This window comes from Hylaeus anthracinus, unplaced genomic scaffold, assembly GCF_026225885.1.
Source record: "Hylaeus anthracinus isolate JK02 unplaced genomic scaffold, UHH_iyHylAnth1.0_haploid 2, whole genome shotgun sequence".
Lineage (NCBI taxonomy): Eukaryota > Metazoa > Arthropoda > Insecta > Hymenoptera > Colletidae > Hylaeus > Hylaeus anthracinus.
Genome location: NW_026534838.1, coordinates 266,756 through 292,018, shown reverse-complemented (window position 1 = coordinate 292,018; position 25,263 = coordinate 266,756). Strand labels below are relative to the sequence as shown.

The window sequence follows — 25,263 nt, the reverse complement described above, 5'->3', positions numbered from 1 at the left end:
TTTTGCACTTTTATTCCCTCAAATCGTTTGAATCTTTATGCTCACATGAATCTGTTCCATACAATATTACAGTTGATATACTTTCTTAGAGATCAAGTTGTAATCGTACATTATATCACATTGTATCACATTTATTACACTTTTTTAAAATCTTATTCTTTAAATCTTATATTGCGCCATAAGATTAAGTATTCCGTCGTATACCAAATTTTTGGCTTGCATACCCCAAAGAAAGTCGAGATGTGCAAACCATTTGTACGGAACCAAAAATTTCTGAGCATTTGGTAGCGTCTCGTATAACTGCTCTAAATCCTATAAGAATGGACAAAAATTATTTTTAAGAAAAATTAGATACCTAAACAAAGAGAAGCTATTATTCAGAACATTTTGTTACATAAAATAATATGCAAGGAAACAGGTGTTTTAGTTTCTTGTTATCAATTTGTCATCTAAAACATATTTCTTAATCCGGTATTATACTTTTTAAGGAAAAGATACAAACCTTTACATTGACCATTTCATCATTGTTACCATAGTACAAATAAATAGGTGTCTTAATATTGGCAATGTTATACTTAGGAGGTTGTATACTGCCATAATTCAACAAATTACCTACAAGGCCATGATCATAGTGTGCGAAATTTCCTATGGAGAAAAGCAAAATTAATGCTTGGCACGATCAAACATCATTAAATCAGGTAAATTACAATTACTACAGAGATGTAGAAATTATGCATCTTTCTTTGATTACTAACCAGAGGTGCACAATTGTGCATAGTGTACAAACTGTCTTGTAGATGCTCCAGCAGGATCATATTGCGCAATCTCAGGTATTAGAGTCTGTAAATAATACATTTTATGTATAATTTAAGGTTATCATAATATTTAAATATAATAATTACAATGTTGAAGTCCTTATCGTTACGTCCACCCATGATGCCAAATGCAGTTTTGCACAATGGTTGAGTGGGCATTTCATCTTTGCACATAATTTTACTCAGTGTTCTCACTAAGGAGCTTGACGGCTTGAACTCATACATACCTATCAGGTCTGTCAGTATCTGTAATTATCAAGTATTTACATTCCAATTATGAAAGTTTATATATTTCTTTGACTCTGTAACCGAAAATAGTAAAACTTGAACTTTACTTTTGCATTGTTAATGTGTGGAGTTAACAAGCGGATGAGAGGGTGGGTCGCTCTGGACATGAAGACTGCTGGTGCCAAAGTAAATGCTGCTATGATTTTCTCTTGATATTCCGGTTTTTCACTTGCCATCACGAAGAAGGAGGTGCTTCCTTGACTATGACCAACATAGTAGAGCTTCTCTTTTCTAGTGTTTGTCAAGATATAGTCAATCATTGCTGGGATATCAAACATTCCCATCTCATGCCAACTGCAAACAAAATATGGTATGTCAGAGTTGTAGAATCTTTAAGGGTGACAATTTCGCACTTGAAAATGAAGGCAGTTTGAAGGACCAGTTCTCGTTTAAAAATTCAGGCTTACCTGAACATCCAGTAGTCTTTGTCTTTGGTAGACAATGTCACGTGTCTTCTTGAAAATCTAGAACCACGCACATTTCCCATCCATACATCATATCCCTGGTCGGCTAATATATAGCCTAAAGTTTACAAAATGTTAAAGTAATGAATGGAGTGTATTTTATTATACCAATTCTGTTTTTATCTGACATACCTAAACCTTTTTCAGGGCATGGCAGCACCCAGGCAGCACTGGTGTCCAAAAGTCCATGAATTAGGAGCACAGGGTTTTTTTTGTCAGATGCGTGACTACTCTTTGATCCTACAATTCTGTCCATCTGCAAGATGTATCCATCCTCAGTGACTACTTGATGAATTTCAGCTACGTATCCCAAATTTCGCACTCGCTCTGTCTATACAGAAGAAGAAGATACTACATATTAATTCATAAATAAAAAAAATTTCAGACTATATCTAAAAAGACTATTTCTAATTTAAAATTACCCTACTTAGGTGTACTTACAGGAGTTTGCACATAAGCAAGAAGATGATCCAGATCCTCAAACACAAAGTTGGTTTTATTGACTTCATATTCATCCTCTGACAATGGTATACCAAGTATCACTGGCACAACACAGCCCAGAACGAAGAGTGGCCTTAACATTGTTGCACAACAATACTTCCTCAACAGGACAAGACCAATCTCATATTGCCAGGTGTATATAATATATCCCTTATCTAGGTCTGTCTGGATTACATACCTAGCTGATTAGTTAAAAATATCAACCAGCACAGGTGTTGACTACATGCTAATCATTGCAAAGATACTTCGATACAATCAACGCAAGAATCATTTGTGTCCAATCTCGAGTTTATCAAAGCCTCCAATGGTTTCCAGATTATTTGTGCACCTGGTGCTACAAGTGAATCGACAGGAAAAAAGCACTTATAGATTATTATTGTCACATCTGATTCGATAGTATTCAATCTCTCAGTTACTTCAACAGAAATCTAATCTAAGTTGTATGTGCAAACAGGTTGTGCAAAGAGTTGAATCTGTAATTGTGGGTTTCAAATTTATTAACATAACATGATCTTCTACAGCATTTTGGGATTGGAATTATACATTTGTTATTTATAGATTTAGTTATTTTAGTTCATTTCATTTCAACAGCTGCACTGAGGAAATTAGCATAGTAAATTACTAGCAATTTTAAATTGTAAATGTAGGCCAACATATTGCATAAAAAAGCTAAGCAACCAGTTTAACTCCAGCAAAAAAACTTGTTGAAATTCACTAGGTGAAAGCACCACGGTTCTATGCCTTCAGTTAACCGTTGTTTGCTGTTATAGGATTCCGTCAATATTACATCATGTTAACTGTTGTAAAATGAGGTCGTGCAATCATCGTGACCGAGAGAAAGTCCACTGATTCCTGCACATGCTCTTCGTCTGTCGAGCAATCAACGTAGACGCATTTCAGGTTCAATTTCTAACTACCAATCAGTTAAGTAGCCGATATGTACATTGCCACTTATAATTTTTTATTAATTATGATAGATTGAAGTCATGTGTGTTATTAACTGTAATTTCTATAATTTCAATGGTATCTAAGTCGATCGCAGAAGAAGAGTATGTAAATGGTGAACTATAAAAAAGAAATAAGGTAGAAACAGAAGTTCTGCGAAAAGATGCAACGTGATATAACGAAATGTTTGATCTTCATGATACTTCTTGCCTCTTGGACCATAGAAGCCAAGCGTTCTGGTAAGTAGAAACAACTGGAATTATAAAGCCTAATAGAGCATCAAATATCGTCTCCTATCTTCTAGCAAAACTCCTGGTGGCAAGGAACAGAGCGATGCTGCGTAGAATAGGAGCTGCACGCGAGGATTTCAAACCAAAAATATGCTATGGTAATGGATTTTGACGATATATTTTTATGATCTGATGCACAGAATACATTTCAGACCTCGTTGGTTGTTTCGCTGATCCACCACCCCGTTTGACGCTAAAACGGCCGCCACAGCATCCTAGCGAGATCCAAACCAGATTCTTCTTGTACACTCGGGAAAAGAGGGAATCCCCTGAGACTCTCCAGTATGATGAAAACTTCAAGTCCAATCTGCAATCGCGATTTAACGCAAAAAAGCCTCTGAAAGTCTCCATACATGGCTACAAGGGCAGTGGGAGCGATGTTGGGTCGCTTCTTCTGGTACGAGCTCTGCTGGATTTGGTAATTTGTTCAGAAGAAATTTTACTTCTCAATATCATAATCAGTTTCCATATTTGAACATGCCAGATGTAGTAGAATTTCCTCCAGGAAGATGTAAACGTACTGGTACTCGACTGGACAAGAGGCGCAGCGACAACGTACTCGGCAGCAGTGGCAAACACCGAACTAGTAGGTCGACAATTGGGCTTGGTCCTTCTGAATATGATAGACTTGGGCGTTTCTCCTGAGAAGATTCACGTGATTGGCTTTAGTCTTGGTGCTCACGTTGCTGGTTGCGCTTCCGAGGTTCTGAAAAAGAGAAACCTTCTTTTAGGCCGCATAACAGGCCTGGATCCTGCGTCTCCCTTCTTCAGGAATCACTTGTTTAGGGAGAAGTCTAGGAAACTGGATGCCACCGACGCTCAGCTTGTAGATGTGATTCACACAGATGGCTCTGAGGACTTCGCTGACGGTTTTGGACTCTTGAAACCCCTTGGCCATATCGATTTCTTTCCCAATGGTGGCAGAGAGCAACCTGGTTGCACCGATGTGAGGAACTCTGTTGTTGTCAGCCATTTGAACGGTACAACTTTTTCTTCTGGTTTAAAAATTATTGCTCGATAAACAAAAAGTATTAATTAATTTAATTATAATCCAGAGGATAGCCTAACCAAGGAGATCGCTTGCAGCCACCTGAGAGCCTGGAAACTTTTCCTGGAGAGTGTTCGTACGGATAACCAGTCTTGTAAACTCACTGCCTGGCCCTGTCCTCAAGGAAGAGGTTCTTATTCTAATGGGATGTGTTTTCCTATGGAATCTACATTTTGGTTTCAAGAAATGGGCTACAGGGCTAATTATGGCTCTTTAGGGATTTACTATTTGCCAACGAGAGGAGAAGAACCATTCTGCGGTATAGACAACAGAGATGACTCAAGATCAACTTCGCTAAGTTCAAACTTTGTTTTTAATTTATTTTTAATTTATTTTTCATCACTAATTAGGTCAGCCTCTCAGGGCATCGGTGACCATCTCTGACGAAGTTACAAAAACGTCAGGAATATTGTTTTTGAAGATAATAGAACACGATTCAACGACAACGTTTAAGATCCGATGCGGGTAAGATACCTTCATTTAAAATCTTAATCAGATGTACATCGTTTAGAAAGAAATTCCCAGAATGATTGTGCATTATTACATACATATTTTTCATGGAAACAACGCAAAATATTTGTTTAAGATTATCGAATCAAGGGAACAGACGGACAACCTTCTACAACATAGCGGCATTAAAATTCCAATCATTGGCTGATAATCAAGCGATGATAAAAGCACGTGTGTGGTATCAGACTCTTGAAAATGATGCAGATAAAGTCATAAGTAAAAATTCTTACTCGGATACATTGTTGATAAACAAATTCGCTATCGAAGACAGAAGAGGCAACAGGCATGTAAACATATAATTCCAAGAAATTGATGTTTGATAAATTAAATCAAAATTAAATTATAATATTAATTCGTTTCGTTTATTTGAATACCTTTTAGGTGGGAATATTGTACTCTAAACGATGCTGTGAATTCCGAGGAAAAGACGGTGAGTTTGCAACGAGGGCATTGCAAATTTCCATAAAGTAATCGTTGTTTAATGAATAGAAAAATATCTCAGTAAATTGTTTATTCTTCTATCTTAATTCTTACATTTAAAGAAAATAAAATTACATGGCATAAAATGGATAGATATTTCATTTATGTTAAGCGACAAATACTTAAGACAATTTCGTTACAATTTTGTTAAAAATAACTGTACAACGATTTGTAAGTAAAAAAAAAGGACTTGAAGTCTCAGTTTACTTCCAAACGTATGCAATTTAATAGTTTCAGAATAATACAGTTAGGTATAATTGAGATTACGATTACAATCAAATGTTTCAGAGTTGCGACTACGATCTTGATTACGATTACACCGATAATCACAAATTGATTGCGATTGCAGTCGTAATCACAAATTTTTCTGCGTTTAAGATCGTATTTTCAAGTGTTTTCAGCCATAGATATTTTTGGCCTCAAGATCAGATTTTTATTCTCTATATTTTTATTCCTTAAAGATAAGGAATTGCGAAAAAATGGATAGACGCTATTCTTCGTAGAAATTAGACACCAACAAAATATTCTGCTGTCTGTAGTTTGCAGTTTGCAGAGACTGATATTATAAGATACCAGGGTATTCTATCTTCCAATGGCATATTTCAAAATGTTTTGTTGAGATGTCCAAAGCGTATGACGAATGCAGTACCATCCACTATTCCCAATTCCCCGTTTTATTTCACAAAAACTGTGCTACTTCAGAGAAAAGATCCTGAAAAGCGTCAAGAAAAAAATAAGGAAATCATGAAAATTTAGTTGACAAATTTATTACTTCAGATTTGATCGGCAATTTTTCACATTTAGTTAACAATTATGAAGAAAAGCTTGTAATTTTGAACTTTTAAAATTTAATACACAAAGTGTATTTAATGACAACATGAAATTACAAGCTTTTGAAAAAGATAAGGAATTATTACATAATGATTTGAAATAGGTACTACATATTGATAAGAAATTAAATAGGTGGTCCCAACTTCAAAATACATATATTAAATAGATACAAAGAAGTACATTATGCACATGTTAGCAGTGATATATTTCTTATTGAAGAACATTTGGAGAAGTCTCTAGATAAACTCAATGAGGCATATATTATTGCAGAATCGATAGATTTCGCTTATATAAAAAATTTACATCAAAGTACTAAAGTTCTTTTGCTACTCATAGAGAGTACTATTTTCAAAATTTTGATATATCTTATCTTTTAGCAGAAAAACTTTCAACTGAAAAATTAGAGAAACGATTTGGAAAGTACAAACCTTTATCTGGTTGTAATTATCACGTTTCATATGATGAAGCAATTCATGCAGAACAAAATATTAGATTAAAACATATATTTACGAAATTGGCAAGACTCTTTTCGTTTACTAAAATCAAAAATAAATTTGAAATTTGTGATAACAATAATAATCTTCATGATCTTTCCATTGATGTGACTTGTTTTCTGAAAATCTTTGAAATTGAATATTTATCCAATTGTGTTGTTGATGATTCCATTAAAATTTACATATCTGGTTATGGATCCCATTCTTTAGCTAACAAAATAAATTGTAATATATGTCAATTATTAATTGTGGAGGATGAAGGTAAAACTGTTGGAGATAAATATTTTGATCATTTACAAAGAAAAGACCTTTCTGTTCTTACTGAAGAAGTAATGACCGTATTTACTCATATGTATACCATAATGGAAGCCATAATAATTGATGTTAACTTGGAGTCTCAATTTTTTACAATCTGGAAATTATAAACATATTTTATATAAATTAACATATATTAGTATTCAGCCAGATATACATTATTTTGCATTTTCAGATCTATGTAACTGTGGCCTACCACAATATTTACCAATTGGTATGTAAATTTTTTTACGTCCCAGGGACGTTTGCCCTGAACGTTCTACGAACGTCTATGGGACGTAAATTTTGTACGTCCCAGGGATGTGCGTTCTGAACTTTCTAGATTTAGAAAACAATACTTTTGTTTAAACATAAAATAAATATTTATTTAATATGTAGAACAGAATATTTTTTTCCGAATATAAAATGCACCATTTACAATATTATTATCCTAGATAGCATCGGACGTCCCATGGACGTACAGAGAACTTACAGAGAATGTTCTGGGAATGTCCGGCACCGACGTCTGATAGACGTACATAAGACGTCCCTGTGCTATCTGGGAACCAATATTAACAAAAAAAAAAAAAAAAAAAAAAAAAAATGGGTCCCAGAGCCAAAGTTTAACCGTCGATTAGAACATGATACCACATGATATCATTTCTAAACATCGTAAATTAAGAACTTTTTATATAAACTAGATTTACATTAAAAGTAATTTAGGCGAACCACCCATTATAATTAAAAAAGGTAACGCGCCATGGGAATACCCCTAGGATGGTGAGAAAATATTCCTGTAACAAACTTGTAATTACTTGCGCAATTCTTCCCTTTGGCTTCGTATCAACAATTTTGTCTATTTCGCGTTTGTATTAACTTATAATATCTCTTATCAATTTTCAGACACTTTAATTTGTTTCGAAGAAGCTTTTATCTTCCTTTACACTTATATTTTCTTCAAAACACTGTAAATATTTCAAGTTTAATGCATCATAATGTCGAACTACATTTATACTACATTTACAGTATACTAAGAATATTATAAGATAATAATGTACACAAGTATGTATATCGTGTTCGTATAATAACATAAATTTCCGCAGCCCAATGACGTCACGGGGCTCGCCATAGGCCGTAGCCCTCTAGCAACAAGACATTTTGCGATGCGTCCTGTGTGCTTTTGAAAACTTAAGGGACTGAATCTGGTATTGTAATATAATAAATTGTGCGTTATTCATATGACATTCATTTTATTTGTAAATAACACATACAAACCTTATTTTACTTGCAAATTAATGTAGAGCTTAAAATAAAAAATAATTTTTTGGGAAAAAATTTAACTGAATTCGAAAAAAGTGCAGTGAAAAGCATGAAATAATTTCTAGTTAACTTATATGAATACACACTAGCTCTAGATATAATTGCTTAAAAGTATGGGAAAATGCAGTGAAACGTGTGAAATAATTTCTATTTATACTGCATTGTTATTCACTATCGTTTGATGAATTTGCTTAAATTATTAAATACATCATATTAAATGCAATGCACCTTTTTCGGAGGCGGCGCATAATGTAAAAAATGTTTAATTCCGGTTTGGGTTAGCTTTTGGTAGAGGCGCGAAATACAATTAATGATTAAACGAACTTACCAAGTGAAGTTCAATCATGATTGTATGATGCGCCTCTTCCGAAGAGATCATAATTGTAGTAATTGTATAAAGCTTAGGGAAAAATTGTTTCCCTATACTCCGCAGTCTCGTACGCCGTTCGCGCGTCCGCGACCAACTTCATTCTTGAAAGCCTTGCCGTAACCATTGTTACGGGTATCTCCCTCGAGATGCATGGGAGGGAGGGACTGATCTCTTCGGAAGAGGCGCATCATACAATCATGATTGAACTTCACTTGGTAAGTTCGTTTAATCATTAATTGTATTTCGCGCCTCTTCCTTGAGATCATAATTGTAGTTGTTTAAAGTTAGTTACGGCAACAAATTGACACCCTAACATATATTTATGTGTGTTTTACCAATTCTTTTTTTTTTTTTTTTTAACAAACCAGGAACTTTCGAAACGAGATACAATGCTATTCTTTTAAAAATAATTGCCTTTCGTAAAAGGACTTAACATTCTGACACCGTCTCTGCAAATCGTCCAGTTTCTGAAGAAACGCAACCAATCATAAAAACGAGCGAAAGTTTCGGAATCTTTCGACCAACCTACCGTTTTCCGTATTACATCAATGCTCACACCTTGTCTTTTTGCCACTGATGTAGCAGCGTGTCGCGTGCTATAAGCCAAAAACGTGTTAACATTTATGCCACTTTTAGCCAAAAGGCTCTTTATCCACCTGCTTAGAGTTTGAGTGTCCACCACTTTGTGTGGTTTCTTAAATGATATAAATAATTTAACTACCGATCTACGTAGTTCTTTGGTTCTGTCTAAATAGGAAATCGTTGAAGCTACGCATACGAACTTATCTTGTAAATAGAACGGAAGTCTTAGTACTGGCTGTTTTGTTTTGTTTTCTTTTCTTTTCTTTTCTTTCCCCGGGCCCGAAGTCTTAATGGTATCGGGAATTTTAATTTCCAACGTATTCTGACTTGATCTATAAATATTCCGCGTATCAATTAACGACAGAATTTGCATACGGTGCTCCGTAACTAAAGTCAACAATGTCACAAGCTTGAGCGTTAGTCGTTCTAAGCTAATCTTGTCGTTGGGATACCACTTCGATAAATATTTTAACACAATTTGGGGGTCCCAGGTCGAGTCATACCTCGGTGCTGCTGGCCTTAATTTTGCGACTCCTTTGAAAAAATGTCGAATATACTCATTTTGACCTAAATGAGGTCTCAATATTAAAAATATTGCCGATCTGTAACCATTTAACGAGCTCCTTTGTCCAATTCCACTGTGAGAAACTTCAACACCTCACTTGTGTAACCTGTAAACGGGTCAATTTCTTCCCCCGCGCAAAATTCCCACCATTTTCTTAGGCCCGATTCTTATTGACGAAGCGAAGATTCTGATAATGAGGTTGTCAATATCTTGACCGATTCCAGTGGTACCTTTCTCCTAATGAACGCTTTCCCGATAATTTGGCGGCAATTAGTGTAATCCGTTGCCACAAGGGATGTTCCTCCCTGCCGGAAGAACAAATTAAATTAATATTGGGCTGGAAAATAATCGGTTCTTCCTCTAATAATGATAAAAAAACAGGGAACCAAGGCTGGGCTTCCCAGTATGGTACCACTACTATGCCCATTGATTCTTCACGTTCTATTTTCCTCAACATTCTTAAAATTACTGGAAAGGGAGGGAACGCATAAAAGAACCATTTTTTTCCAGCCTAACGTGAAAGCGTCTATGCCGATCGAGTCTGGATCCCTCTGCCAAGATACATAACGTTTACATTTCGCGTTCACTCTACTTGCAAACAAATCTATTTGTGGGATGCCAAAATATCTAACGATCTTTTGAAATGCACTCTTGGATAACTCAAATTCAGTTTTTGGTTGTAATCTCCGTGACTCGTAATCGGCTTCGACGTTTTCACTAGAACGTATATACGCTGCCAAAATCCAAATTTCTCTTCGTTCGCACCATTGCCAAATTTCCCTGGCCAGTGCACTAAGATCCTCATGACGATTATCTTTCATTTTATTTATGTATGCGATTGCCGCCGTATTGTCTATCCTTAACAAAATACTACTTCGTCGTACGTCTTTCGCGAAGCATTTTAATCCAAAAAACGCCGCTTTAAGTTCCAAGACATTTATGTGTAATTTTAAATCACCTGTATTCCAAAACCCCTGACAACGTCGGTTTTTACAGAAAACGCCCCACCCTGTACGTGAAGGATCCGAAAATATTTCGAATTCGAATTCTGGTTCATCTATTGGCGCACTCGTGGAGCGGATATTATCTTCCCGCCGCGTAAAATCCTTGTTTAACTCTCTTGGAATAAACCTTTGTGCGTTAAAAGTATTATTATTAATTTCAAGTGCGCAAGCTCGTACCTTTTCGAACTGTCTTATATACACCATCCCATATTTCAACGCCGGACAACGCGAAACTAAAGTCCCTACGAAAACCGCGAATTCTCTTATACTGCACCGGGTAGTTGTACTGAACTTCCGAGTGAGTTCGACGGTTCGTAGAACTTTGTCCTTAGGTAATTCTATGGACATTTTTACCGAATCAAAAATTAGTCCCAAATATTTACACCGTTGCGTGGGAATCGCGCGACTTTTTTCCTTATTAATTATAAATCCCAAGTCCTGCAAAAGTGTTACAGATTCGCGAACATTGTCAAAACATTTCTCGTACGATTGATCGATAATAAGGATGTCATCGAGATAAAATACAGACGTAAATCCCCTTTTTCTCAGGTATGCTACCACCGGCTTCAATAATTTTGTGAAAACATACGGTGCTACATTTAAGCCGAACGGTAAACAGGTGAACTCAAATAGTTCTCCCTTATACCAGAACCGTAAAATTTTCTGAACTACTTTTCGATTGGAACCAAATAGTAGGCGTCCTTTAAGTCTATCGTTGGCATAAAATTATTGCGACAATTTAATTTCTTTGCTACCTTCCAGTTTTCGATTTTAAAATGCTCAACGCGAATGAACTCGTTAAGCCCCTTAAGATTTAGTATCATTCTGAATGTACTATCCGGCTTAGGAATTAAAAATATATTCGACAAAAATTGTCCTTTTGACGTAGAGCATTTCTCGATAGCGCCTTTAGAGATTAATTTATTAATTTGTTTTTCGATTAAACCATGTTCGTGTTCGGACCATGTGGGTTCGACCGGAGGCCGGTCTTGTCTCGGATACGACGTGAAGGGTATCACAATACCCTGAACCCATTTATGGATCATCGAGTCCTTGATTACCTTTTACCTAGCATTACCAAATAATCTTAACCTCCCTGCTGGTTTAGCTACATCTTCCGATGAGATTAACGACGTCCCCTGTATTGATGACTCGATCCTTTGCGGTATGCAGACTTCTTTGTCTCCGTCTTGTTGGATGCTGCATGATGACGCCCGTTCGACGTCGTTAGATATTTGTTGAACGTCGATTGATGTTCGTTCCAAATTCTTAGCCGTCTTTATTTTTTCTTCTAAATCCGTACCAAAAAGTCACTCATCGACCGAAGTATCGAAGAAAGTGTTCTTCAAGGACGAATTCAAACTCGCTAGAATAAGCCCTTTACGAGCCAGAGAATCCTCTCGGTGCACCGATGCGAGAAGTCTCCCCATATCGCTTAATTTTTCCAGCAACTCAAGTTTCTGAGAACTGTCCATCTTCAATGATATCGAGATCGCTTTACCCAACGCTGCTAGACATGCGGCGATGCGTTCTTGTTTCTCAATAATACGATGATCTCTTTTAATAACGCCTTCTTGTACTGAAACCATAATTTTTGCGTTTAGTTTCGATACTTCGATAAAAGAGCAATTTTATGGCGGTGGGTATTTCCCCAACAGAGCCTTGACCTCCTTTTCCGGCAGACCTTTTTTCAAAACCTCCGACCACCGGAGAGCTACGTCCTTATGCACCGCAGCGGCGGTTTTCTTATCTAAAACACGTTCAAAATTGCCTCTTATAACTCTACTTCAGGTTCGGGAACTTCCGCCGTCTCGACCGCCGCGAGATTCTTTAATCTCGCTGTCCTTCTCGGTCCTCGAAACCGGTATCTCACAGATACACGATGATTGACTCGATTTTGTTGACCGAGAAACAGACGATTGTCTCGATGTGTATCGGGAACTATAGCGTGATCTACCAAAAACTCTAAAATCGAAATTATCTCTCGAATAACTCGATGAGCGTCGACCTCCTGATGATCGTCCTCGAGATACTGACCGAGGTATCTCACGATCCAGCGAGTGTCTCGAACTATGGCGATGGCGTGAGCGACTACGTGACCCCGAACTTTTACCTGAAAACCATCGAATCGAGTTCCAATAACCTGTCTATTCCATTTTGTATCCACAAAGTGAAGTTTGATGAAACAAGCCACACACGTCTTCAAGACGCGTTTAAAGGTTACAAACCCCGGCTGTCCTAAATTTATGTACTGTTTTCTTTCGTCACATGAAAGATGTGCGTTTGGTAAGAGCCAAAGCACTCTGCACAACGACACAGCCGCTGCCAGAATCGACGGATGTCGATACAGTACTCGAAACAAGAATTTACAAAATTCTGTTTCGAAGCGTCTCTTATCCCACGGACCAAAGAAGTGGGGTTATCTCCCAACATACGCTCATCATCCTTCCTTCGATGCAATTTCTCCTCTAGTCTACGAATTTTTCGATAGAGTCTGTCGTTTTCCTTATCCTCATCCATCGACGACGTCCTCTTCCTATCTTTTCGACCCATAATATAATATTCTGTAATTCGTTACTCAGTTTACGTGTGAAGACACTGACACAAAGCGAAAGAATGAAGTTGGTCGCGGACGCGCGAACGGCGTACTGCGGAGTATAGGGAAACAATTTTTCCCTAAGCTTTAAAATTTGTGGCGACACTGAGGACAATGAGAGGTACTACAATTATGATCTCAAGGAAGAGGCGCGAAATACAATGAATGCCGTCAATGTATATATGTTTATTGCCTATGTGGAATTAATAGTTAATGTATATAATATGTACACGAAAATATAATTTGAGTAGATTTGGGGCTTTTTGGAGGGGAGGGGCGGCAAATTTGATTACTGCTAATGTATAAACTCTCCCCATGGAAATACTGTATGGATATGAATACGTATAACAGCAATAATTACAGTTCATATTTTTGGTTCCCTTGACAGATAGTTAAACCAAATTTGGTACTTTTGTCTGTAGGTAGTTGTTCGGTATCTTTGCTCGAACAGAATTTTGTCGAGTTGACAGAATTAACGTAAGAAATTTCCCAGTTCGCAGTCGAAGCAAATACCGATGTCTAAACGAAATGTTAGGAAATTCGAGACAGCTCGCCTAAACATTGGCGCATAGACGACAGGGCGTGATGCTGCGACGCCAGGCCCCGTCATAAATAACGTCGAAGGCCCTTCAAAAGCCTTCATTGACGGGGCTACGCAGAGACTTTCCCAGGCCGGGAAAGTCACTTCTTGGCCAGCTATCGTCGAGAATAGAGCTCATCGAAATAAAATATCATTTGTTAAAGAATATTCGGCGTTCTATTCTTGCGTTTATTTAATCGTCTTACAAGTCAGAAGTGGGATATATCACGTGTCCTTTTCGCGAACATTTGTGTGATCGCGAGTGACACTGTCGTGCAATTTTGACGTTTTCACGCAATTGTGCCAGTGTCAAATTACGGAATAGTGCAGTGACTGTGTTTGTGCCTGGTGTAATACGACAAACAATGGGAAGATCAGGTAAAAAATCACAGAAGCGTGCACAAGATTGTTCACAGGGACGTTCGCGCGAACGTGAACAATCAAAAGAGCGAGGATCGCGGAGTGAAGGAGTGCGCGATCATTCGCGAGATGATTCGCGAGGGCGACTCTCGTACGGATCGGAGGATCGTTCTCGGGCACGGAGTGAGTCCCCGAAATATGATCAAGATCGTTCGAGAAGTCGAAATGCTTCTCGGAGGCAAAAACGCGACGTGTCGCGAAATGATCGGCGACGATATTCGTGGGATGATTCGATGGACGGCGATCGGGAATCGTCACGGGAAGAGTGTCTCAGTGATCGAGTACGAAGTGCGGCGCGAAAAGTGTCGCGTGACCGCACGCGCCGTCGGAACAGTTCCTCGTCTGAAGACCTGCGTGTTACGGTGAAACGTCTCCAGCGAGAATTGGACAGTGTTCGGCGTAGACCGTTGGGAGACGATTTCGCGGTTCCGAAGTTTGATCCGTCGCAGACATTGAACAGTGGGTGCGTCAGGTCGACCGACTCGCGCGACGATATCTGTGGAGTGATGATTATACGGTCATCACCGTCGCGGGCGGGTTAAAAGGTCATGCTCGTCGTGTGTATGACGAGGAGATGCATGACGATCTGTCATGGGCGGTTGTGATTCGGCGTTTTAAAAGACCGCTGCCATTCGCGCGTTTGCTGAAAGAAGCAGCGACGTACATGGCGAGTCCCGGGCAACAACTGGGAGATTATTGTTTTGAAAAACTCTCCAAGTTGCGTGCCCTAAAATTGAAGACCCCTGATGCGTGTTTGGAGGACGCTGTCATCAGCGGTATAGGCGACGAGACGATCGAACGGACGATTCGGTCCAATCGATATGAAAAGGAGATGGGGTCGATACCACGAGCGACGGCCCAGAAAATGGCGAGTCCACGACAACGTGGGCTTATGAACGAGATCGAGCCGACGGCTTCTACGTCGACAGCGAAGCCGACATCGTCTACAACGGCGGAGGCCACCCAACGACGGGCGGTTACCTGCTTTAATTGCGGAGAGGTAGGGCACTATTCGGGCAGGTGCCCAAGCAGCCCGGTTACCTGCAAGTTTTGCAGCAGGAAGGGACATTTCGACAGATTCTGTTCTAGGTTGAAAGCCATGAATGCGGCATAGGTGAGCGACGAATAGTTTGATGTTTTAACAAACAGACGACGCATGAACAGAGTAAGTACTCTTATGAATTAGAGACGATGGCCGTGGAGTTTGTTCTTTGACATTTGCGCGTGTAATTGCTCGTATTAAATTTCACGGTCGTTACGGATTGTAACGTGTTTTGTACGACGTTCACCAAAACGGATTTGGTACCGCGAATTGGACGATGGTGGTTGGAAGTTTAAGACTTCAATTTTGCCATCGAGTATCGCGCGGGCACGAGAAGTAGAAATCCTGTGCCAAGAATAGACATTTGTCCGGTAGATCTAACCGAGGCGGATTTGGGTTTTGTCGGCTCCATTGCAAGATGAGCAGTTGTGTCGGGTCCGTAGGATTCTCGCGGAGAATGTGCGGAATGTCGTTATTAAATAATATTTCTCCAATTAAATGTTGAATGGAGGTAAAGTTTACCGATGGCTGGATGACGGACGCGTTACGTGGGTTGTACCGCGCGCGGCGCGTTTTCAAATTTGTTGCTTGTACCACGACGATGTAGGGTGTTCTGAATACTACGTATTCGGAAAAGGCGCTACGATTAAGACCTTCGAGAAAGGGGAAGGCGTGCGAAGCTGTTTATTGCGGCGGAGCGACTGAAGTCTTGAATAGCGACGGTCGAATAAACCGAGCTATGACACAAGAACCGAGTGCACGTCTCCCAAACAGGTAATAATCCATAGTTGTGAGGTTTGTTACGAATGTGGTGGCCTTTGATTACAGAGTAGAACCATCTACCGTGTCGATGGATACGAGTTCGTCACCGAGAGTTGCCGGAAGGCCGTGAGTTGCAGCAATGATGTCTAGCCGCTGGTGAATGGTCATGACTCTGCTGTTGGGTCAGTAGTGGACGTTGGTCACTACTGGATGCCGATGAGCTGTTGGGCTGAAGATGACCGGAGCAGTCAACGCAGTACACGAAAGAGGATCTGGTGATGCCAAGGGGCCGTTCCGGATCCATCGTGTACTTGGTAACGACCGATACGAGGTCGAGGATTTAAGACAGGGAGGGAGAAAGGCCAAAACGGTGGTTGCAGCCGACCGGCTGAAACCTTGGGTTGCGGCCATTGAATAGGAAACTATGGGAAATTAAAATATTTTATCTTAGTTAGTTTTCAGGAGATAGAAGGGGAGGGGCTCGTGGCCATAGGTGGTCGGTGCCGTCGCCCAGGGAATATGCGGTTAATGATGGATCCCTGAGCTAAGTGCAGCAGAGCTGGAGGGCGAGGCCTGCTGAAGGGATCCAGACACCGACGTTTGAGTCACCAGACGATGGTGAGGACTGGCCAATTTGCGTACCATTCATGGGATAGTGATGTCTAGCCACTATCGAATGGTACGAGATGTGGGTATCATGACAATGGTGATGTGTGGTCACCGTTGTATGTTAGTGAGGGGGACCACTAAAGGGATAGTGGTGTGCAGCCACTATCGAGTGGTCCCATGTTATGCCGTCAGACAGATAGTGATGTCTAGCCGCTATCGGATGACGATGAAAGAGATATCATGGTAATGGTGTGGTGCACCATTACGTGATTGTATGGATTCAGCGAGAGGCCACGCAGAGTTGCAGTTGAGCAACAGAAGGACAAAATCGTCAACGTCAATGGAGATCCAAGGATGTCGCGAATGTCTTGCGACGAGGCATCGCTTTGAGTCGTCGACAGCTGAACGGCGTTATCTACGTCGTCATGGAAAAAGAGAGAAAGGCCAAATAATCGTGGGCTTTCTTAGAAAAGGGGAGTATTGTTGTAGAGGGATTTTTTTGTTAATAAGAGAAAGGTCTACACGGAAAGTTTTTGGCCAACATCAAAAATCCGGCTAGATACTCAGGCCAGTCTTTGATTTTTTGTGTTACAGAAAACGACGTAAGCAAAGGCTAGCCGAGACGAGGAGGACATCGCTTGAGGACAAGCGAAAATGCAGGCTGGCCGAGTGTTAGGAAATTCGAGACAGCTCGCCTAAACATTGGCGCATGGACGACAGGGCATGATGCTGCGACGCCAGGCCCCGTCATACAGAAACAAAGATATTTATGTGAAACTGGTGAATCACAAGAAAGTCAAGAAGTCTCGCAGTTCGAAACAGACGAAGCACGAAGCTTTGTAACATATTTCTCGCACGCGTCTTTGACGATTACGTGACGTATGTCAGCGGTGACGCTCTATGTATTTCCATCTTCGAACAATTTAGACGCCAAAATTTCCAGGCGTTTACGTCTTTCCGCACCACGTCGCTCTCCGTGGTGCCCAACATTGTCAGAGAGACAAAAGAGTGAGAGTGAGAGAGAGAGAGAGAGAGAGAGAGAGAGAGAGAGAGAGAGAGAGAGCGTGTTGACGTATACCGATCTTTTTGGAATCCAGACAGTTCTCGATAATTTGCTAGGGCAGTAATTTTACATTATGCGCCGCCTCCGAAAAAAATGTGCATTGCATTTAATACAATGTATTGAATAATTTAACCAAATTCATCAAACGACGGTGAAGTTTAAATAGAAATTATTTCACACTTTTCACTGCATTTTTCCATACTTTTAAGCAATTATATCTAGAGCTAGTGCGTATTCATATAAGTTAACTAGAAATTATTTCATACTTTTCACTATACCTTTTTTGAAGTCGGTTACATTTTTTCCCCTAAAAATTATTTTATTTCACTCTTTTTAGTGGCAATTTATAACCAATAGATTTCATGCAATACCAACAGTTATGAGCAATATACAGGATGACCCAAAAACGTTGGAGGTCCTTGGAAAGGGTGGGGGGGGGGGGGTGGCGATATGAAACAATTTTTCCTTAGCGAGAATGGTGTTCGAGGCTTCGTAATGAGATATTCCAGAAACAAAAACCACCGACCAATCAGAGCGCGAGTATGCCAGTGCAGTGTCTGCGAAGCCTACGCTACCGCAGACGCTCTACCGGCATACTCACGCTGTGATTGGTCGGAGGTTTCTGTCAATATCTCCTTAACGAAGCCTCGAACAACATTTTCCCTAAGAAAACATTGTTTCAAATCACCCCCCCCCCAAAACACCCCCTTCAAGAACGTCCAACATTTTTGGAACACCTTGTATTGTTGCAAAAGGGATTATCAGGAATACACGTGAAAGGATTGATTGCGTTTGGTAAATTCCTTATTGAGCTACAACAGAGCGTAGCAATTTTGCACCAACAATGGTTTGAAACAATGGAAGTGTCCATACATTTTTGCAAATAGGAACATCACGAATTCATCTATCATGAAATGCGGAAAATTCCATCTCGATCGGTTAATTCTGTGCCAAGTTTCAGCAAAGAAAAGGAATTTTGCAATAGCAATAGTTATAAATAATTAAAAAACTCATAATTTTTTGGACATGTGATCATCGCAAAAACCTGTACGGCAGCAAAATGTAAGAGATGTTACGAGCTAAGGCGATAGCGACGAGCGTGTGAGCCCTGCGAGTGGGGTGGATTCGAGAATTGGACCGATACGATTAATTAGTATGTATCAATGGAGCCGAAGATTTGAGGATAGAGTGGATAATGCAGACGACTCTGACGCGAAGTCAGATAGTTGCAGGAATCGGTATCTCCCAGTGAAGGGTAACCGTAGGTTAAGGTGTTTGGTTGTCTTGGTTATTGGAGACAAACGCAGACGACTCTGACGCGAAGTCAGGTAGCTGCTGGGAATTGGTATCTCCCAGTAAAGGGTAACCGTAGGATAGGTTAAGTTTAGGAGTTCGGTTTGAGTACACAAGGACTGAATCGTATGAATAATACGCGTCGTTAATAAAGCCTCGCAACTTGTTAATTTAATAGAATAATAACTCGAGCGGCAAAGTTATTATGTTGTGGGATTGTTACACTGGCTAGGATTGGTGATTTCAAAGTAAAGGTTTGATGATTGACCTTACAGACTTTTAAGTTTACACAAAGAGTATATATTCAAAAATAATTATAGTAATTACAAGTGTGCAGTGTCGTGTTGTCGCGGTTAGTGTATGAAGTTAAATTTACCTAAGTGTTGCGCGGTGTTGACGCACTGGTGATGCGGGGGTCGAGAGTACTTTTATGGCCGTAATAGATTTTAAAACCGTCTTCGCGGATCTATATGGTAACGATGATCGAAAGGAACTGAAGCCCGATCTCACTAGAGTACTACTCTGCAGACGATCAACGTGTCTCTAACGAGTAACTCTTTTGTACTAGCCCCCGAGCAACGAAAATCATGGGTTTATATACCCCTAAATGTTGGTGGGGAACCGTCAATGATTTCCATATTAGGAAATCTGACGGTTAGAATTTTCGTTGCTTTGAGGTCGGCAGCTGCGTTCCCTGGGAAAAGGGTAGATTAGAAACTATCCCACGCAACGCGAGTCAAAGATGATATTAAGAGGATGCGCTGCAGGATGCACTCCCGTGAGACCGAGCTCCAAATTCCAGAAGGGTAGATAAAATAAGATTAATGAACGCGAGCTTCTAAAAACGGAGCGTTTCTGTATACGTAACAGGGATTTTATCGATTTCAAGCCAAACATACGTTAAATAGTACGCTCTTTGCGATAAAAAGTGATATAAAGTAGTAAAAAACAAACTAAGGACAAATGTTTTGTTATGGGACCAAATGGCAAATGCTCTTCCAGATGCAAGAAGTTTCAATCTGATTGGTCCATCCGTCTCGGAGTAAGAAGCAAGACAAAATTTTTCTGTTTAAAAAAAAACGGGTAAAAAATAACAAATCACAAAGTGTTTCTTTTACGCGACCAACTGGAAGAAATATTCGACAAGATGCAAGAGGTTTCACTCCGATTCATCAAGCCATCTCGACGTAATCAGCAAGCATACCTAAAAATCACGGGTTTTTGTTAAAGAGACGGGTAAAAAATGACAAATCGCAAAAAAGTCTTCATAGCAGGATCACCGGAAGGACATGTTTTACAAGACGCAAAAGGATTCATTTAGATTGTTCAAACCATCTCGGCGTAATCGGTGAACAGACATTAATAAAAAAAAAAAAAAAAACAAAAAAATATATACATGTCGAATTGACTAACCTCCTCCTTTTTGAGTCGGTTAAAAATACATTTGTCTTTTATTATATTAAGCGTAGAGTCTACAATATACATGTGTCTGAAGCCAGATATAGGAAAGAGACCAGCTTCAGTCCATTAAGTTTTCAAAAGTATACAGAACGCATGGGAGGATGTCTCACTGCAAGAAATTTAAATGTTAAAGATGAAGCGAGAAATGAAAAAAAGAAAACAATTATATGTAACGCATAATTTATTGTATTACAATAATATAGAAAAAGAGAGGTCAGACTTAGTCCTTTAATTTCGCAAAAGTACCCACGACACATGACAGACAGTCTTGTTGCATTTAAATGTTACTGATAAAGTGATTACATTTTTTCTTTAATAAATTTCTTGCAATGAGACTTCCTGTAATGCTTTCCGCGTACTTTTGAAACCTTAAAAGATTCAAACTGATCTCCCATTTTCTATTATTTGAAGTCATTCACTATACAAATTGTCTTTGTAAAAAGAAGTGAGATCCCCATAAAAAAACTTCAAAAAAGTAAAAAAATTACGCCGAGTTCATGAAAAGTGGAGGACTTAAAGAGTAATCATAGAAAAATAGAAGATCCCCCCCCCCCCCCCCCAAAAAAAATGTAAGAAATGTAAAAAAATGTAAGAACATGATATCAAATTCGGTGCTTTCCAACTATGCGCAGCTAAAATGCTGTGTTCAACAGTGCAGACGTTCAGACTCTAATGGCAACTCATATAAACTGTTTAAACATTTGCCTAGATGTCCGTGGCCTGGAAGTCAAATGCTTGGCGTGGCCAGGCAAAGCATTCTCAAATTATCAATACCCATATTTTCTCTCTCGCAGACTTTCATATAATTTGTCAATTTAAAATTTTGACAATATAAGTACCCTTTCATTGTATTGCGTTTTAAAATATTTCATACTCGCTGACAATACGAGTACATTTTCATTATTTTACATTTTAAAATAATTCTTATTCATCAAAAGCTTGACCTTGCCTATCCACGCCAAGCATTTGATTTCCAGGCCACGGATATCTAGGCAAATGTCTAAACAGTCTTAGTTTGTGGTTGATACACTATTTAGCTTCTTCATTTCACCGCCACAGTGCGGAGCAGTCAGTTTACATGAGTTGCCATTAGAGTCTGAGTGCCTGCACTGTTGAACACAGCATTTTAGCTGCGCATAGTTAGAAAGCACCGAATTTTTCATTGTGTTATACAGTGTCGCCTTTGCACTTTGCTGGAAAGCACCTTCATGTACTGGCTGTTCATTTCGATTTCACATCTTTTTCTACTTTCTTGCATTTTTTTAAGGGGATCTTCTATTTTTCTATGTTTATTCTTTAAGTTCTCCACTTTTTCATGTACTTGGCGTAATTTTTTTACTTTTTTGAAGTTTTTTATAGGTTTACATTACACGAATAATTAAAATTAATCGATATTATATCGTGTTTGGTACCATTTTGATCAGTATAACATCAGGAATTCAGTAGTGCAATTTATTTCTTTAACTTTTATAAAACACATCAAAAAGTGAACATATCATGACACCAATTTTACACTTTAATGCTCGGACCCTTTGAGGTCCGTCGTGGGTTAAAGTCGGCACACGTCCGTTGTGGATGGTTCAACCCTTGGTTTATGGCTTTCAGTAATCACCCGCTTTCACTTCATATGCATCGTATTATTACGGGAGTAACGCCGATGGATTCCTTACGTTTTCCTGATGAAAACGCTACTAAACACTATGTAAATCGGACTATTTTTAACAAAGATAGACAAAAAGCGTGCAAATCATTTTTTCCGTATAATTTCCTTCTAAATAATCCGAATTGTATCGTGTCTGGTACCATTTTCATCGGGATAACATAAGGAATCGATTGGTAATACATCCGTTAAAATCCGATAAGAAATACGGAAAATGATGGTCGACCTTCTTTGAGTCTAGTTTGCTACGTCCTTTTTATGATACTGTGACGTTCGCATATCGACCGTCCAAACCACGGACATATTTTTTCCTTGTAATGAGTTGAAGACAGATGTAGTATTTGTATATTCGAACGTCACCCTATATCTTAGACTGAGAAGCGTTTAGCAAGTAAGAGAGAACCTAAGCGATAACAGCTACGAGTGCGGAGCGAGCGATCTACTTCTTGCTACATTATGTGCCCCTGATACGATTCGGTTGCTTTATCGCGGGACTTCCGGTCGGCCATTGGTTGGGACACAACGGAAGAGAAATAAAGAGAATTAGATTTAATCAATACGGTGGAAATATACAGTTAAATAATATCTGAGTGCGTTTAATCGATGGAGTGAAGTGCGAGATAAAAACCTAGATATAAATTTTAAGGGGGGAATTAAATATAGCGAAATGTGAAAAGTTCGAAATATGTATCCTATCTCTATGGGAGATAGAAGAGAAGAGGATGGTGGAGACAGCGGTGGGGAGGGGGGGGGGGTAGCGGGCTCTTCCTCCCAAAAGCCGGAAATACGTTGCAACAACAGGAGTCAAGAGTAAGACTGATCCAGCGATCGGTAGAGGAGATCTATAGAGCGCGCACCAATAGGAAGGAAGAAGGAACAAACGAGCCAATGAAGAAGAAGAACGGAAAGGAAAAGGAGCCAATCAGCGGCCCAGAAGAAAGACCGTCAGCGCCCCTAGCGAGCGGAAGACTAAGGTTGAGAAGGAAGAGTGTAGAACAAGCAGTTGAGAACGAATACAGCGACGAGAATAGAAATGCAAGGAAAAAGTTAAAGATTATAGGCAGTGAAAAGACAAACATAGTGGTAAATCCATATAAAAGTAAAGTGGAAAATATTGAAATTAAAAATACTAACGTTCGGTCGATCGTAGAATCGATAGATTCAAGGGGTGATAATACAAAGGTGAGAAACATAAACGGCCGCAATGCAACACGTGGTTCGCCACGTGCGGAGATAGAATCAGATTCGGATTCGTCGTCGGACAAAAGACATAAACCTAAAAATAAAGAGAAAATTCCAATTAATACTGAACCAGCTAATATCAATCTATTCGTAATAGAAGTGATTAAAAAAACCTGAACAAAGGAGGTAATGTATATTTTAAATCGAACAAAAAAATAAATTACCTAAAAATTTTCAGATTCCTAAGAGAAGACGTCAACAAATTTGAAGCAATCAAAATGTTGAATAAACATATAGCAGAAACTAAAATTAAACGACCAGAGGAAGAAACAACGGTGATTTTAAAATACGCATTCCAAGAAGGTCTGAATTTAGAACCGGCAATATCAAAGAATGGGAGTACTTCCTAGAGGAATTGAAAGAAGAGATTCTCCCTGGACAAAACATCGAATCCTTGGAAAGACTGAGGAAAAGGAAAAAAGTGGAACACGGATATGAATGGGTGGAAACCCAAATGGTTCTTGTTAAATTTAGAGGTACCAGCCTACCGACTAAAATAGTTATTATGGAAGGACACGTGTGCCTTAACGTTACCCCATTTGTAAGAAACATAAGACAGTGTTACCAGTGTTTACGATTCGGACATACGAAAAGATTCTGTCGAGAGACGGAAAGCAAATGTTTCAATTGTGGAAAGGGATCTCACGGTGAATGTACAAATTCCCCTAAGTGTGCCAACTGCGAAGAAGATCATTCAGCACTCAACAGGCAATGCCCGTATGCATTATTAGAGAAAGCAATAAATAAACTGATTGCCTATAAGAACATGTCTTTCCACGAGGCAAAAAGCGTGGCCATGACCGAATTGAAGTTTAGAGGACCCAATAACTTCAGATACAAAGAAGAAGAATTCCTGGCTCTAGGTCAGAAGAAAAATAAAGGAAGATTTAGCATGGAAATTACCAAATGGGAGGATCAACCCTGCCCAATAAGGGAAAATGTCTGGTTTACACCAAACAGAAGGCAAACAAGAGGCAACGAAGGGTATGGACGACCACCAGTCAACGCAGCAAAGGTCAGTACCGTTACTAAAAATAGTTTCCAACCATTAGAGGAAGAAGACACACAAATTCTTACTCCATCTTACCATGCAACGAAGAATCCAAATAGTTATAATAAATTTGACCTGGAAGAAGAGATTGGAAACCGTACACCAAAGATAAAAAACCAAAAATCAAATAAGGTAAACTATGACATTAATAATGACAAAGATATAGAAGACCTTATAAACTGGATTAAGGAACAGAAGCTAGTTAATGTTATAAGGAGCAAATTAAACGACCCATCACCAACCCACTTATGGAAAAAGAAGTATGATCAGGAACGTCAGGGAGAAACAACAGAGAGTGAACTCAGTGAAATATACGAAGAGAGACAAAGATACTTCTTAAAAAATTACCACAAAGAAAAAAACTTTCTACAACAGGAAAGGGAAATAGAGAAGAACCCCCTAACCTACAATGACGAACGACACCGTAAACCACAGAAAATTAAAAATGATCCACCTATTATAATAAAAAACAAGGACTATTATCAACAGAACAAACCGACCACATCAAAACACAGACTAACCCCGACAAATGAACATAACCTATACATGCCCGAATTTCAAAGTAAAAGTAAGCATAATTTGTCAACACTGCCTAAAGTGGCCCCGAGGCCAACGCAATGTGAAGAGGAAACCATACCGGTGGTAAATTCACCAACAAGCTACATGTCTAGCGAAGAATGGGA

The 25,263-nt window shown here is 39.2% G+C and overlaps 3 protein-coding genes and 1 long non-coding RNA gene across 5 annotated transcripts; 2 read left to right on the top strand and 2 right to left on the bottom strand.

The window, feature by feature from the left end:
• Positions 1-50: 50 nt before the first annotated feature.
• Positions 51-3,598, bottom strand: LOC128892955 (lipase 3-like). Its single transcript, XM_054153638.1, has 9 exons — positions 3,458-3,598; positions 2,009-2,402; positions 1,700-1,898; positions 1,511-1,625; positions 1,151-1,397; positions 903-1,061; positions 756-840; positions 503-645; positions 51-312 (listed from the first exon to the last, which is right to left on the bottom strand). Exons 2-9 carry the CDS (start codon positions 2,147-2,149, stop codon positions 160-162), a joined length of 1,242 nt encoding a protein of 413 aa, XP_054009613.1. The 5' UTR covers positions 2,150-2,402; positions 3,458-3,598; the 3' UTR covers positions 51-159.
• LOC128892951 (pancreatic triacylglycerol lipase-like) lies at positions 2,061-5,383 on the top strand. 2 transcript variants are annotated; one of them, XM_054153631.1, is made up of 9 exons: positions 2,061-2,201; positions 2,839-3,252; positions 3,318-3,401; positions 3,456-3,721; positions 3,809-4,283; positions 4,359-4,610; positions 4,702-4,816; positions 4,938-5,144; positions 5,243-5,383. In XM_054153631.1, exons 2-9 carry the CDS (start codon positions 3,177-3,179, stop codon positions 5,325-5,327), a joined length of 1,560 nt encoding a protein of 519 aa, XP_054009606.1. In that variant the 5' UTR covers positions 2,061-2,201; positions 2,839-3,176; the 3' UTR covers positions 5,328-5,383. The 2 variants fall into 2 exon arrangements, with proteins under 2 accessions (XP_054009606.1, XP_054009605.1); XM_054153630.1 differs by lacking the exon at positions 2,061-2,201 and having other exon boundaries at positions 2,488-3,252.
• LOC128892972 (uncharacterized) lies at positions 5,358-6,938 on the bottom strand. The gene is made up of 2 exons (XR_008461228.1): positions 6,601-6,938; positions 5,358-6,053 (listed from the first exon to the last, which is right to left on the bottom strand). It is a non-coding gene; the product is annotated as an uncharacterized LOC128892972 (long non-coding RNA).
• Positions 6,939-22,783: 15,845 nt separating this feature from the next.
• Positions 22,784-23,799, top strand: LOC128892969 (uncharacterized). Its single transcript, XM_054153656.1, has 2 exons — positions 22,784-23,469; positions 23,708-23,799. Exons 1-2 carry the CDS (start codon positions 23,176-23,178, stop codon positions 23,735-23,737), a joined length of 324 nt encoding a protein of 107 aa, XP_054009631.1. The 5' UTR covers positions 22,784-23,175; the 3' UTR covers positions 23,738-23,799.
• Positions 23,800-25,263: the final 1,464 nt, after the last annotated feature.

What these genes read in the sequence shown, in the direction of transcription:
- LOC128892955 (XM_054153638.1), bottom strand. Translation starts at nt 2,149, where the DNA reads ATGTTAAGGCCACTCTTCGTTCTGGGCTGTGTTGTGCCAGTGATACTT. An exon ending in ATGCCCTGAAAAAGGTTTAG is followed by an intron (nt 1,626 to 1,699) that starts GTATGTCAGATA and finishes TGTAAACTTTAG; the next exon opens with GCTATATATTAGCCGACCAG. An exon ending in TGCACAATTGTGCACCTCTG is followed by an intron (nt 646 to 755) that starts GTTAGTAATCAA and finishes TTTTCTCCATAG; the next exon opens with GAAATTTCGCACACTATGAT.
- LOC128892951 (XM_054153631.1), top strand. Translation starts at nt 3,177, where the DNA reads ATGCAACGTGATATAACGAAATGTTTGATCTTCATGATACTTCTTGCC. An exon ending in ACGTTTAAGATCCGATGCGG is followed by an intron (nt 4,817 to 4,937) that starts GTAAGATACCTT and finishes TATTTGTTTAAG; the next exon opens with ATTATCGAATCAAGGGAACA. An exon ending in GAAGACAGAAGAGGCAACAG is followed by an intron (nt 5,145 to 5,242) that starts GCATGTAAACAT and finishes AATACCTTTTAG; the next exon opens with GTGGGAATATTGTACTCTAA.
- LOC128892969 (XM_054153656.1), top strand. Translation starts at nt 23,176, where the DNA reads ATGAAGAAGAAGAACGGAAAGGAAAAGGAGCCAATCAGCGGCCCAGAA. An exon ending in CAAGGGGTGATAATACAAAG is followed by an intron (nt 23,470 to 23,707) that starts GTGAGAAACATA and finishes AAAAATTTTCAG; the next exon opens with ATTCCTAAGAGAAGACGTCA.